At 41.3% G+C, this 15,158-nt stretch overlaps 1 protein-coding gene and 1 pseudogene across 1 annotated transcript in view; one reads left to right on the top strand and one right to left on the bottom strand.

Moving 5' to 3' along the window:
* Nucleotides 1-2,314, top strand: part of rimbp2b (RIMS binding protein 2b) — a 58,896-nt gene extending 56,582 nt beyond the window's left edge. Inside the window, 3 exon segments of the mRNA XM_072433521.1 lie at nt 694-709; nt 712-770; nt 773-2,314. Of these exon segments, the coding sequence (XP_072289622.1) occupies nt 694-709; nt 712-770; nt 773-841 (144 nt within the window). The 3' untranslated portion in view covers nt 842-2,314.
* A 1,444-nt stretch (nt 2,315-3,758) lies between these two features.
* Nucleotides 3,759-8,100, bottom strand: LOC140347427 (piwi-like protein 1; annotated as a pseudogene).
* Between the last annotated feature and the right edge of the window lie 7,058 nt (nt 8,101-15,158).

Raw genomic sequence — 15,158 nt, 5'->3', positions numbered from 1 at the left:
TGACCATGTCCGTCCCCTACAATGAGTCTCTTCCTGTAACTCATGGGATGCTCAAAGGCTGCTGGTGCACATAGATTTAATTACGTACTTAACAGATTCATTTTATGTAAAGAAGAATAAATGTGGTGCTTTAGCATTGTGCATTTTTTGTTTCACAAATTGAGTTAAAATGTGAACAAAAATGTAATTGGCATTCTGAGAGTATGTTATATGTAAAGTTTTTGCACATTCATTTTAAATTGCAAAGTGCAATGTAAGGCCTTTTAGCTCATGATTACAGAAACAAATAGTGACAAGTAGTTTCTCTATATCTCAGATGTCTGTTTAATACAAATACATTATTACAGGTGTTTAGTAAAGTAAAGAAAAGTGAATGTGATAATAACTATGTCCTAATTGTCACAATATGCAAATGTACCAGTTTTTGTGAGAGGAACTGCATTGTCTTTGACAACCATTGTTGGGAAATGTGGTTACCCTTGATGTGAAAGTTAGTCCAACATGCTTCAACTCTGTGTTGTGTAGTGTCACCTGTGATAGCTTCATGATCCCTACTTACTTCTGGAGAGAGGAAGGGGAGGGACCTAGAGGCCCATACAGACAGACAGGACTGTGGAGGAAGGGAGTGGCACGTTAGGTATTAAATTGCTGATTTTTAATGCCATCAATTGTCCCTTGCGGGTTTCCCATTAGGTGCCATTGGAAAAATCTGCTCTGCTCCCACTGTCTGCCCTCACCTCCCGGGCCTGGCTCTGCCCCGCAGCTTACGCACTCTGAAAACAGGAAAACGACTGCTCAGAAAGGGACGGACCTAATGCATAGACTTGCACCTGTTAAATAAGTCTGATTATATACTAGATAAGTCTATAAAAAGACAAATTAATTTATTTTTAAAATGCAATTTGAGAGTCTAAAATATTGTTGATCTGTTGTATATTGAAATCAAGTGTATTTTGTCAAGTTATAAAAGTCAGTTTCTCAATATAAACCGTGTTGGTTCCAAGGCCTCAGTGTCTGCCAATGCAGTCATTTAGTATAGCAGAAAATTACCAAGAATGTCACATAAAATAATCCACATTTTCAATGAATGAATTACTCACAAATCAGTCTGAGGTTAGTATGCTTTACAGGCACAGTACCTCTGGACGTTTGTTACTGAGACTTTACGCAGAAGTATGCATACTAATACTAGAGTGACAAAACAGAATGAACCGCTCTCTCTATGCCCCCGTTCAAATGTCAGGCACACAGAACAAGCACATTGTACTTACAGGGTTTCTGCAGCAGAATCCACCTTTGATGTCCAGTTGACTGGAAATGCCTCGCAGATCCAACCTTCATGTATTTGCCTTATAATTGCACAATGGTTTAAATCTTGTCCAGTAGTGTGCATGTCTGCTCTTCTGTCACACGTGACACGTCATAGCTAAACTTCACTACTCCTGTGATGTGCAGGGAATTAAACTGTTACAGGACTGAGCCGGGTTAAATACTGAAAAATAAAAGCACTTTAAGTGATAGTCCTATACTGATATCACACTAATCCATGACCATAACGTACTACAGTGCAATAGGAAATGTAATTAAATACTACAAACAATTTCACATTAACGTTTTAAAATTAGCTTAAGACAAAGCTACCTCTATATTTTGTATGGCCAAATTTAATCTGGTTATTCAGTCTGTCTAAGGTCCAGAAATTGTTGCATTTTTTTAATGGATGCAAGTACTGTACATTTATAAAATCCAGCTTACTGTAGAGTAGTGAATGTATACATTTAAGGCCAATGTATTAGAAAGTTACCCAAAGGATTGTCCGGATGTCAGTCTTGTGATTGATGAGTTTCAACCCTAACCTCATTTCCTGTTAAGCATCTCAAAGTTTATTTTTTGACAAAGAGTTCAACTGAAACTGCCAAATGGAATGTATGCAAACATTCTATAATATTTCCTGTACATTTCTCAGCTGCCTCATCTTATTTAATAGTTTTTTTTTTCCTGAAGACCGACCATATCCTCATAGTTTAAGTTCAAGTGACTGTTGCTCTTTTTGTACTTTGTCCATTTGTAAAATTGTTTTTAAATGTTTATACTTGATTTTCAAACTGCCTTTTTTCTACATTAACTTTATAATCAAACAGTGCAAGCTTCCCCCATGGTGTCTTTAAGACCATATTGTTTAAGAGTCTGCTATTGTGTGCTAGCTTTATGATATAAAATTATCAGAGCCTATATTACTGGTTACACATTGTGTGGGTGTGCATGTGCAATCTTTTCTAAAGAAAAATATAATGAATAAATTTGCTATTTTGTAGTCTTGAGTCTCAACTTGTTTGCATAATATTTTAATATGAATATTAAACAGTTTATGAACAAGCAGTTAACATTTACAAAAATCTAAATTATATCCACGACTGCAAGTAAAATTGTACCCTTGAAATAATTATTTAAAATAACTTGTGGATCTTTAAAATTAGGGAGTGTCTACAGAGCGAAACTGCCATGTTATTTTGTGCCGCGGCTCCTGAAACTGCTGCGCTATTTGACTGTGCCGTTTTAGACCGTTAAGGTTAGGGTTAAGGTTAGGGTTAGGGTTAAGGTTAGGATTAGGGTTAGGGTTAAGGTTAGGGTTAAGGTTAGGGTTAAGGTTAGGGTTAGGGTTAAGGTTAGGGTTAGGGTTAAGGTTTGGGTTAAGGTTAGGGTTAAGAATTAAGGTTAGGGTTAAGGTTAGGGTTAGGGTTAAGGTTTGGGTTAAGGTTAGGGTTAAGAATTAAGGTTAGGGTTAAGGTTAGGGTTAGGGTTAAGGTTTGGGTTAAGGTTAGGGTTAAGAATTAAGGTTAGGGTTAAGGTTAGGGTTAAGAGTTAAGGTTAGGGTTAGGGTTAGGGTTAAGGTTAAGGTTAAGGTTAGGGTTAAGGTTAGGGTTAAGAGTTAAGGTTAGGGTTAGGGTTTGGGTTAGGGTTAGGGTTAAGGTTAGGGTTAAGGTTAGGGTTAAGGTTAGGGTTAGGGTTAAGGTTAGGGTTAAGATTAGGGTTAGGGTTAAGGTTAAGGTTAGGGTTAGGGTTAAGGTTAAGGTTAAGGTTAAGGTTAGGGTTAAGGTTAGGGTTAAGGTTAGGGTTAGGGTTAAGAGTTAAGGTTAGGGTTAAGGTTAGGGTTAAGAGTTAAGGTTAGGGTTAGGGTTTGGGTTAGGGTTAGGGTTAGGGTTAAGGTTAGGGTTAAGGTTAGGGTTAAGGTTAGGGTTAGGGTTAAGAGTTAAGGTTAGGGTTAAGGTTAGGGTTAAGGTTAGGGTTAGGGTTAGGGTTAAGAGTTAAGGTTAGGGTTAAGGTTAGGGTTAAGAGTTAAGGTTAGGGTTAGGGTTTGGGTTAGGGTTAGGGTTAGGGTTAGGGTTAAGGTTAGGGTTAAGGTTAGGGTTAAGGTTAGGGTTAAGGTTAGGGTTAGGGTTAAGAGTTAAGGTTAGAGTTAAGGTTAGGGTTAAGGTTAGGGTTAGGGTTAAGAGTTAAGGTTAGGGTTAAGGTTAGGGTTAAGAGTTAAGGTTAGGGTTAGGGTTTGGGTTAGGGTTAGGGTTAGGGTTAAGGTTAGGGTTAAGGTTAGGGTTAGCCATGAGGCTATATGGCCGTGCCGCGGTTCCTGAAACTGCTGGGCCATAAAGCCATAAAGCCACGGACTTAAAATTAAATTGAAAATAAGAACAAAAATGACTATTCAGTCATGTTATATGGCTTATGAGACTATTTAAGAACATGAGGATCATTAAAACAAACTAAGAAAGCAGTCTAGACATCTAAAGGTAAAACAACAGGTTGTCAAGTTTGACATTCACACTGTCCTACACACACTGTCCTACACACTGTCCTTCACACTGTCCTACACACACTGTCCTACACACACTGTCCGACACACTGTCCTACACACTGTCCTACACACACTGTCCTACACACACCTGCCAGTTGAAGTACATGTGGCACATCTTGTAGGTGAGCTGCTGCATGTGGTCAGGCTGGTGTCGTACACAACATTGTAATGCGTTGGGGCGACACTTCCCTGATTGACAGCTTGGCTCACAATGAAGAAGTCATACCTGCCAATATGCAGTTTAAAAAATGTGTCATTAGAAGTTCTCAGAGTTGGAGGTGAGATGACACTCACAGGCTGTGCCTGAATTTGTTCACGCCCTGAAGTAAAATCTGCTTCAGTAAAGATCAATTGTAAAAACAGCACTTTCTCTGCGTCTAATTATGGAACATTTTATTCTCTGCAAAGCAGGAAGTGCACCGTTAGCATGCTAATGTTTTATAGCTTTAAAGTGAGCGCAAAACTCGCTCTGGCTTCAGAGCAGTGAAAAGTACTTAGAAAGTAATCGCGGTGAGTTTTGGATGCTCAGAATGCCTTTGATAAATGATCAATACTTGTGGACCGCTGCAAAGAGTTTAAAATAAGCTAGTTCTGTTTTTCACTGTAAAAATCAGGTAGTGTCTTTAATGAGTACAAAAGAAAAGATACTGCTCTAACTCACCACTCTGGACAGGTGAGTCCACGACGGTGCCTGGGGGAGGGTTTGACACTTTGCCATTAATGAGTGCAAAGTACCTGCTATTGATGCGCTTCTTCACCACAACCACACTGAGCTTTGGCCTGAAATATATATATATATATATATATATATATATATATATATATATATATATATATATATATATATATATATATATATATAAAATTAAAAAAAGTCCAGATGCCTACACCTGAATCTTTTTCTACAAGATATTCAAAAATCAGTTCAAAATGTAGCGCACATGTAGTCTTGGCCCATAGATTTGATGGCCTCCATGATCTGTGCGATTTCATAGTTGACAACGCTGTGGAGCTGGCCGTCTCCCACTCCATCTCGGTACACAATGATGCGTGAGGGCAGACACTGATTGAACTTCAGGAACTCTTTCAAAGCTCCAGCAAGGCACTTCTTCAGACCATCCATTATCTCCTGACCTCTGTGCTGCAACACACGGCTCGAGTACCACCTAAAGAAAGAGATTGAACATAAAAACAAACCAATACTAACCTCAACTGGCCAATCTAAAAATAAAAATGTAAACCTGGAAGAGTAAACGCACCTGCTCATTCCCTGGTTCAGACTGGCCACTAACGCACCAATGGACCTTTTCCCCGCAGTGGTGTCATGGTAACAGTCAATGCCCACAATCATCAGCTGCTTGAGCAAGAAACAAGAGACTTGTCAACATGATGCACCTTGAATGGGAGTGAAACATAAAATACTGGGACATGGTTTGGGCTTGGACAGGTTTCCCATCAGGATGCTTTGCTACTAAAGTGTGTCTTGCAGAGGCAGGTGTTCTAAACTACGTGTCCCAGCTGAGCCCAACATGAGTCTTACAGGGATCTCCACGCTCCACAGTTCTCCTCCCATCTTGCAGGCCATTTGAAGAGCGATCTTGGTGCAGACAGACATCAGCCCCTGAGGTTTGCTGAGAGTGCGACTCACAACGCACTGGCTGGGTGTAGAGCAGTCAACACACAAGTACTTTTTGACTGAATCGTACTTGTCCTGCCTGATGCTGGAGAGGACCACAACCACTTACAGAAATGTACACATTACAGATTTAACACGTGCACCAAGTTCATTCATTTGTTGTGATTTTTCAGTGTACCATTTGTGTTTGTGGTGACACATTCTGCTGCAGGGCTCTGAGCAGAGATTCTTGATGATCCTCATATTCAACCCTGACAGGTAAAAGCAATGCTTGAGACTTTCTAACACTTAAGCATTAAAAATACATTTGAAATCACATCAATAAATAAATAGATCAGCAAAGTCGCTCACATCACAGCTCGCTGAAGGCGGATACCAAGTCCATCACAGACTCTTGGAAGGGTTTGCATATTCATGCATTTTAGCTTGAGCTTCATTAGTGTTGCGTCGTGTGAAAAACAGCAGCCAGTTGGAAAAATGCGGGGGGCTTGTCAGAGGAATTCCACGCATTTCTCTGGACCATTCAGCACGACAGGGATTATACTCGTACTGTGGTGACATAATGTTTCATCACATAGTCCAAGTATTGATCAATAATGTACCATTATCTTGACAATTATCTGCAGAATATTTACAGATTTTTGTCCCTGAAATATCCTCTCGGCAGGAAGCACTCTGCCAGTCTTTGGACGAGTTGTTTGTCAAAGCTGAGACCCCACTTGTCCAGCTCTGACTGCGCTTCGTCATTTCTAAAACACAGGAAAGCAGTTAATTTGAAAATAATATTCAGTCGAGCGCCATTTTAATTTACGTGACAAAAGATTTTAGCACTTACTTCTGTATCATCGTGAATGAATCTGCTGAGGTGTGTTTCTCGGTCTGCAGGGCTCAGTCGAGTGTGAACACTCAAATCTTTCATGATGTTGAAATCTGATCGCATCTTGTCATTCCTGCAAATCAATGCATTTAATTGAGAATTACAACAACCCTGTGCTTCAGAGCTCTGCAGTATGAAACAGTGACCTGTGAGGTAGCACAGCTCTGGGTCCAACAAGGCGGATCCAGGAGGAAGGCCTCCACTGGGACCAACTATCTTCTTCACGTGAATGACCAGCATCACCTGGTTGCAGTCGACAATGTTTATACCATATTGCTGCAAGAAAACATTTTAGCAGATGAAGCCACAACAGTGCCAGAGCTGGATTTGTGTCATTATTGAGTCACCTACGTTCCTGAAATAGTTCCTGAAAGAAATCTCAGCGTCTCCCTTCGTGAAAGTTTTGTTGGGTGTGCGGTCCCATGCTATGTCGATCTCACCGCGGAGAACCCTGTGGCTCACGTCGGTGCACAGCATGATGGCAGACTCATACGGCAAGATGGTGGTAGTGTAACCAGGCCAAATGGTCAACCTGAGAAAGGTTTTGGTTTAAGGTGAATATTTTATATGAAACATTTTGGTGAAGAAATTTGGCAACGAATGAAGGAACATGTGACCAGAAAGTTAAATAGTAGATTTTGTGTACTTGTGCTTTGGAACTTCAAGAGGATCGTTTGGGTTGTAGTAGTTTCTTCCAAGCTGTTGCATCTTCATCACCCTCAAAAGCCTAATTAAAAAAGTACAATACTGTACAGTGCATTTAAATAATTGCTTAACATTTAGTGAGTGCAGGACTACTATACTCTAAAAAGCACATTAACCTTCTGAAAATGATGTTGCAGAACTGGATACACACAGGAGAAACTGGTGGCAGCTCATTGGTCAGTGTCACAGTTATTTGAACCTTTTCCCCATTCCTCGTCTCGCTGTGGAGCACAGTCTCCTAAACACATCACAGCAAAGTGCAAACACTGTTAAGGTACACTTAATTGTGTGGGATTTTGCCCACTGCATTTGACCCATTCTTCAATGGCGTAGAGTCAAGGTGTCAGGAGCAGCCCGAGGACCAATCTGCAGATCGTGTGCCAGACTTGGTCAGGACATTAGCTGGAGGATTGACTGAAGTGCATGTTTTGGGTTGATGGGGGGGAAGCGGAGCCCGGAGGAAACCCGCATAGACACAAGAAAAATGCAAAATCCGCAGAGAAAGGCCCGGGCGGCGAACCCACACCCTTTAAGCTGTGAGATAACCCGGCCAATGTTTACAAAGAGTATGTTGTACCTTGCTGTGCAGCCTGAGAGGCAGAAAAAGCAGCGCTCCATCAAAAGTTCTAGCTGAGCCCAGGATTTCCTCATGCTGATAGAGAAGCGCAGATCTGAGGCGTCGAGACTCCATTGGGGGATTAAAGTCCACGTGGTACTGATACAAGACCCACTGAGGTCGGGACAGGATACGAAAGTAGTTTGTCGAGAGCGGAATGGGCCGCCCAGACACTCCTGTTGGGTAACATGATCATTGAAATATTGCTTCCCTGAAAAAGCACTACGATAATAAAAAGGATACCACAGACCAGTCTTGGCAACTTTGACGTGCTCCATGGCCTGTCTGGTGTTGATTCTACCATCATTGAAATCTCGGCGATGGCCTCCACTCTTCCCGAGCTTCACTTGTTGAAATCCAGCTGAAATCTGCAGGAGAGCTAGAAATATAGAGCAAGTCATCACATTATTCAAATATCAACTGTTTGAAATGGTACAAGACAAATCCTACAACACAAAACAAGTTGAGGCACAGAAGTACAAGACTGATGAGAAAGGATGGACACTTTGGTTGAACACCAATTTACTGATATAATTAATCTAAGTAACAAACAGGAAACCACACCAGCATCACCAATGCAAAATTCTGCTTAACTCCAATAATACACAAAGCCGCAATCCAAACAGTAAACAGAAGTCTAAATAACTCTGCACCTCTTCAGCACTTTATTCAGTTCACATGCCACAGGAGCCTCCACCAGGGGGCACTGTTATCAACCCAAAACATGAACACATGAACATTTGCAAAGCCTTCACCTCAAACACTAAAAAGGTAAGGAATAATCACCAAAGTGTGTAGCTTAGTTATATGTATATTTGTATAATTCACTTTTTGACGAGACCATTAGTGTGCTGTGTAATATTGTTAGTAGTAAAAAAACAACAACGATAATGGTAAATATATAATCTATTGTAATGTGTAATTACTCGCTGACATTGTGTGTCTTTATCAGAAAGTGGACATTGTGAATGTTCTTATTTAGTGGTGCAGTTTGCCCGTGTCCTCATTATTCCAGCTCCACTTGTCCATTCATGAGCACAGACAATGGCTGAACAACAGGATGGGCCAAACACTGAGGCTGAAAAGAGGCAAAATACTTCAGAGAACAACAAGACGAGGGTTTTCCTCTGGGATTTATGCAATGGCGAGCTTTGAAATCACAAATTGGACTTGGCTCTGAAGCATCTGCATACATTTTTTGTTACCTGTTTTAACAAAGTGTAGATAACTTACTGTTTTTAATAGTTAAGATACATAGAACTGAAGCTGAGGACAAACTACATGACTTTTAGCCAGATTTTCTTAAAATGTTCAGTCGTGCTTAGTCACGACTGAACAGTCATCTCTAGTTGAAGGCCGTCACTGTTGCTTCAGTTTCATAGTGTGGAAAAGTGACAACTGAAGGAACATTCAAATCACAAATTGCAGACCGGTAAAAGACGTGACTTGACTCAGTCGAACATGAATTATAACCTCCAGGAAACAGAGACACACTTCCACACATGGATTCCAACAGCCAATGACAAGGAGCGGAGACGACACTGGAAACAGCATCTGGGCTAAAACTTTCCATTTCTGTCTTTCCAGAAAGAACAATGCACAAACAGTTAGACATACTTAATATCCCTGCCTAAATAACAAATGAATACAAAGGGCACATGCACTACTTTTACACTTTAAGTCGCCATGACAGGTTCTCATGTTTTTCTAATGATGACTTAGTTTGGTGGTATAGAACCTGTGGTAAATATTTATCATAGTTTTACATCTGTGAAGTTGCAGCTTGTGAATAGTGATGAAAAACAAATGTTTAAGGTTACAGGAAGTAGAGCTGAATTCTTAAACGAAATCCCTGTGATGTCATTAATGAGAAGTGCCATTGAAGTGACAATTTACAAATCATTTAATCAAATCAAATCAATTTATTTTTGTAAGGCCCAAATTCACAACAACAGCTGCCTCTGAGGGCCACAGTGAGAAATGAAGCCTGCGTAAATTCAGCCTGGAAGACCTAACTCCATCCATCTACGTCAAGGCCTCCATGGAAGGACCCCGCTCCCCAGCGCCATCATCGCACTCAAGCGGGCGTGGCCTGTCCGTCTGTGAGAGTCAGATCCCTCCTTCACCATGGACTCTCCCAGGTTTCTGCGCTTATCCCAAAGAGGTTATGCAGTTTTTCCTGGCCAAAGAAGTAGGGTGAAAGGTCAGGGGGCGTCTGTACCATGGCCCTCGCACCTGCTCCTCATCCCCAATCAACGCTCTCAAGTGACTCCTCCCCCGCTCCCAATCAGCACCAGGCGGTCACATTTAAGCCCTCAGGCTGATGGCTCGGCCGCTCAAACCGTACTGCGACCCACCACCTCCCCTGCTCCTCCTCTGCATTCCCCTCATCCTCTACCTCCTCTTAACATCTACCACCACCAGTCTCCAGGCTCCGGGGGGAGACATCTAATACAAATAGATCATGGAGTGCCCATGATTGCAACGTCTTCCGCCGGGGTCTGAGCGCCAAATAACTCTCGAATAAAGCTTGCTCAACAGTCCATTCTCGTGGTCTCTTTGTCTCTCCAGGGTGAAATGAATCAACAATGTCTGTGGTGGCGATGGAGTCAGACAATGTCTGTGGTGGCGAGGGACGATGTCCCAGAGTCCTCTGTCCTTAGACCCTCCTTCTCGGCCAGGAAAAACTACAAAAAACCTCCTTGGGAAAAGTAGAAACCTGGAGGAGTTCCAGAGTGAAGGAGAGATCTGACTCTCACAGACGGACAGACGGACACGAGGGAGACTGGAGCTGGACCCACTCTCCAGGCAGATGAGGGACCGACTGAGGTGAACTGGAGCCACTCTTCAGGCAAATGAGGGACCGACTGAGGCGAACTGGAGCCACTCTTCAGGCAGATGAGGGACCGTCTGAGTCGAGCTGGACCCACTCTCCAGGAAGATGAGGGACCGTCCATACGGGGCAGGGACTTCACCAGGAGAGGGGCATCTGGGTCCGCAGGTTCTCAGGAGTGAGAAAAAGAAAAAGAAGGCGGTGAACAGTTTGCAAGTGGAATTAAGAAATAAATATTTTTTGATAGAATAAGTAGTCAGAAGAAGAGGATAGTGCTCAAGCTGCCATACTTCCCCCAGCACAGTTACTCCTAGGGCAGCGTAGCTAAAGCTGTGGGTTTATATTTCTGTTCCTTTAAACAAAACAAAAGACTGTGTATATTTCATAGATTTTGGCCTTTGTATAATATGCTAGGTAACACATCAAACCGCCAATGAACGGTGATCATTTTAATCAAGCTTATAAACTGGAGACAAATGGGCAAAAGGTTTAGTCAAATTTTAAATATGATCATGTTCAGTACAGTTTCATGAAATGTGTCAGATTGCACCTTAAAACCAGAGCTGAAACAATAAACTCTCATGAGGTTCACCTCCTCCTGGATCAGGTCTGCCTCATGGATGATCCAAACGACATGGTTAACATGTCCGACCTCTTTAAGCTCCATTTCAGATGATCCACAGTCAGCATCACTGCAGGTACCAGCTCTACTACATTTGACATGTCAGTTTAACCCAGAGCTTCTCTAACCTTTCCTGGTGCACCCCTCTTGGGAGAGAAATGCATTCACAGCCTCAAAATAAGAATAAAACCATACAAATTGCAACTATGTGATAGCATATTAGCCTTAAATAACAATTACAAATTAAAGTTTAATTAATTAAATGGGCTAAATTACATTTATTTACAGCGTCATTCACAGACTGACTTTCTTTGGATTGTGCAGAAGCTATGAAGAAATGGCACAACACAGAGCCTCTGAGTGCTCTCCTCTCCCTTTATTTCAAAAAATAATGTCCCACTTCTTAAACATCTTACTAGGTTCTTACTTTTAGACAGTTTTACAACAATGGAAAAGGCTCACCTTCTTGCTCTTGTCAAGGTGACAAATGACATCCGCCTGAACACTGACACGGGCAAAGCCTCAGTCTTAATTCTGTTAGATCTGAGTGCTGCTTTTGACACTGTCGATCATGGGATCCTCTTACAGAGACTAGAGGACTGGGTGGGCATCACTGGCACTGCCCTAAACTGGTTAAGGTCCTATCTGGGAGACAGGAAGTACTTTGTTGAAATTGGTAGCTGTGTCTCAGACCACATGACCCTGACCTGTGGAGTGCCCCAAGGGTCAGTCCTGGGTCCCCTTCTGTTCAACCTCTACATGCTGCCGTTGGGTCAGTTGATACGCAGTGAAAATGTGTCCTATCACAATTATGCAGACGACACTCAGATCTATGTTTCACTATCGGCAGGTGAATATGGACCAGTGGATTCACTCTGTCACTGCATCCAACAGATCAGTTTGTGGATGCAAAACAACTTTCTCCAGCTGAACTCAGACAAGACTGAAATAATCGTTTTTGGCCCACAGAAACAAAGAAAAAGTGTTAGCGGTCACCTCCAGAGTCTCGCTCTAAAACCTACAAACCAAATTAGAAATCTGGGGGTAATAATGGACTCAGACTTGAACTTTAATAGCCACGTCAAATCAATAACATCAGCAGCTTTTTACCATCTAAAAAACATTGCCAAAATCAAAAAATACTGTCAAAACCAGATTTAGAGAGACTTATCCACGCGTTTGTCTCCAGTAGATTAGACTACTGTAACGGCCTGCTCACTGGTCTCTCCAAACGAGCTGTAAAACAGCTGCAGTACATCCAGAACGCTGCTGCTCGGGTCCTGACTAGAACCAGGAAGTATGATCACATTAGTCCTGTTCTCAGGTCTCTGCACTGGCTCCTGTGGCTCAGAGAATAGACTTCAAAACAGCTCTGCTTGTGTACAAGTCTCTCCATGGCCTAGCACCAAAGTACATCTTGGATATGTTAGTGCCATATGAACCATCTCGGACTCTGAGGACCTCAGGGACCGGCCTCCTGCTGGTGCCCAGAGTCAGGACAAAACATGGGGAATCTGCGTTTCAGTTTTATGCAGCTAAAATCTGGAACAGTCTTCCTGAAGATGTGAGACAGGCTTCTACTCTGACAATGTTCAAATCCAAGCTAAAAACAGTTTTGTTTAGCTGCGCATATGACTGAAAGGATTTTTTCTTTGCACTCTTCTCTTTTGTTTGTGATTTTATTAGTTTAGAAAATCAGTTGGATTGATAATTTTTAATTTAGTTAATTTTATTGTACTTAATTTTTATCTTTGCACTCTTCTCTTTTGTTTGTGATTTTATTAGTTTAGAAAATCAGTTGGATTGATAATTTTTAATTTAGTTAATTTTATTGTATTTCTGTAATTTCTTTGTGATTTGAATGCATTTTTCCTGCTGTGTGAAGCACTTTGAATTGCCTTGTGTATGAAATGTGCTCTACAAATAAACTTGCCTTGCCTTGCCTTGCCTTGCCTTCTTCAGTAAAGGGGCCTGGAGTCATTTTTGCCTTCCTCTGCCCACCAGGTGGGACCAGGTGGGACCTCCACAGCTGCAGACTCTCTGGGCTGGTCCTTCAGACAACAGCGTGGATGAGAGTCATATTAGCCACATTTGCACTTACAGCACCAGGGGCCGCTGTCTCCTGCCCGCGGGCCCGTCCTCTAGCCCTCGCTCGGCCGGTGGCTGCCCGCTAATCCGAAGGTTCACTGGTCACATCGTTACCACCAATTTTGTATTGGTCGAACAACATGTACGTGTACATATGCACTTGAGCCACTAGGGGGAACTAGAGTTGCAGAGTTGTCTTGTTTTTCTGAGGCGTGATTTTAGAAAAAAATAAACATTTTGTCTGGCTATATTATTATTATTATTATTATTATTATTATTATTATTATTATTATTATTATTATTATTAGTAGTAGTAGTAGTAGTAGTAGTAGTAGTAGTAGTAGTAGTAGTAGTAGTATTGCATTCTGTTGCTGGCTGCTCGTAGCTCACTTTGTTTTTAGAATGTCCTCAATGTGGGATGAATACACTAATTATCACGCGTTTATGATGTTGGCTACTTGCGATGATGAGGGATCATGACGAGTTGAATGACCTGCTCTGTCCACTAGGAGGCGTGACCATTGCACTTTTATTGACAAGACTGTGTTTGAACTGTCGCCTTCCTCCATCTGTTCCTTGATCATAAAAGTGTTGAATTTTTATGATACACTGGGCAAAAGATCTTTTTTCTATTCTGCTACTTGTTGCAAAAACATTAATGCTTAGAATGATATCTACACATTTCAAATAGGCCTATAGGCCCCTATAGGCTAGTTTTTTTTTGCCTTTGTTAGGCGTTTTGTTGTTTATTACCTATATTGAAAAAAAAAAAAACAGATTATACATGGAAGAACAAAAGTCTTCGTTCTTTCTTACTTACTTACTTACTCTCCCAACTTAATGACATTATTATCATGACAAATGTCTAATTGCCACACAAGTCTGAACTGTGGAGATACTGGTGCAGCTGTTTGTTGTAAATCGTGGTGTATGGAGGGATGGGTTTTCTGTTGTATGTTGTATATATATTTCAGAATCAGATTATAAATATGTATCTCTCTCTCTCTCGTGCGCGCATGAGACCGGTGCACCTAGTTGTTGGATGTAGGATGTTGATGAATGCACTTCAGGTTCAAGCTCAACCCTTCCACACTTGCACTAATCACCCACAGCAAGATACCAAGAATTAAAACCCATCAAAGAAAACCTACAACAAATTTGCTACATCAGAGTGATTGAAATGTTACACTTTATTGGGTCTTTGCAACTCAAAACGACTTTAGTTTAAGTTTGGTTATTGCACTTTGAGTAAATGACACAGAAAACCAGCAGGAATGTCAAATACAAAGTCAGCTCATTGGCTATGCCTTTCAAACCTCTATCTGTAATTGTGTATTTTTTGTTGAACAAAGCCTTAAACAAGTCAGTGATGATTCAAATGAAACCACAGCCATTACTTATTGTGTTAGCTGTGATTCTGACAGTCAAGGACACTTTCTATTGAAGTCTGTTTTAGAATTTGGCAGCTTCCTGCTCATTCAATAGCAAAACCTCTTTGGCTGGTGGCCTTGACTTGTTACAGATTTGAGTTGCAGGAAATAGCAGTAAGCATGATTTAACAAGACATCAGTTATGACCAAAAGCAAGACACATTTTTAAAAATGTATTGATATTGTTATTTGGAGTTGCTGAATGTTTAAACTGGCTAAGGACAAATGATTTTCAGCTGAGGCTCGTGCCCTCTCACAACACTCTGGGAACCTCTTGCTCAGCCATTCACAGCCATGATATGCTACAGCTACAAAATACACACAAATACATCGTTGATTTAGGATAATCAGTTAGCTTTTTGTTTATTGCCTTTCTGCAATGAAAAGTAAACATTGAATGTCCAAGAAGTGAATTCATTCTTCAGTAGTTTCTCCTCCACCATGGCATTATTTGTGTAGAATTTGACTGGAGTTGGTGCAGTAAAGCAGCTCAGAATCTAA

This window comes from Eucyclogobius newberryi, unplaced genomic scaffold (assembly GCF_026437365.1).
Source record: "Eucyclogobius newberryi isolate DKJ021-1_F unplaced genomic scaffold, fEucNew1.0.hap1 SCAF_6, whole genome shotgun sequence".
NCBI lineage: Eukaryota > Metazoa > Chordata > Actinopteri > Gobiiformes > Gobiidae > Eucyclogobius > Eucyclogobius newberryi.
The sequence above is the reverse complement of the archived record's forward strand: the minus strand, read 5'-3'. Positions and strand labels throughout refer to the sequence as shown.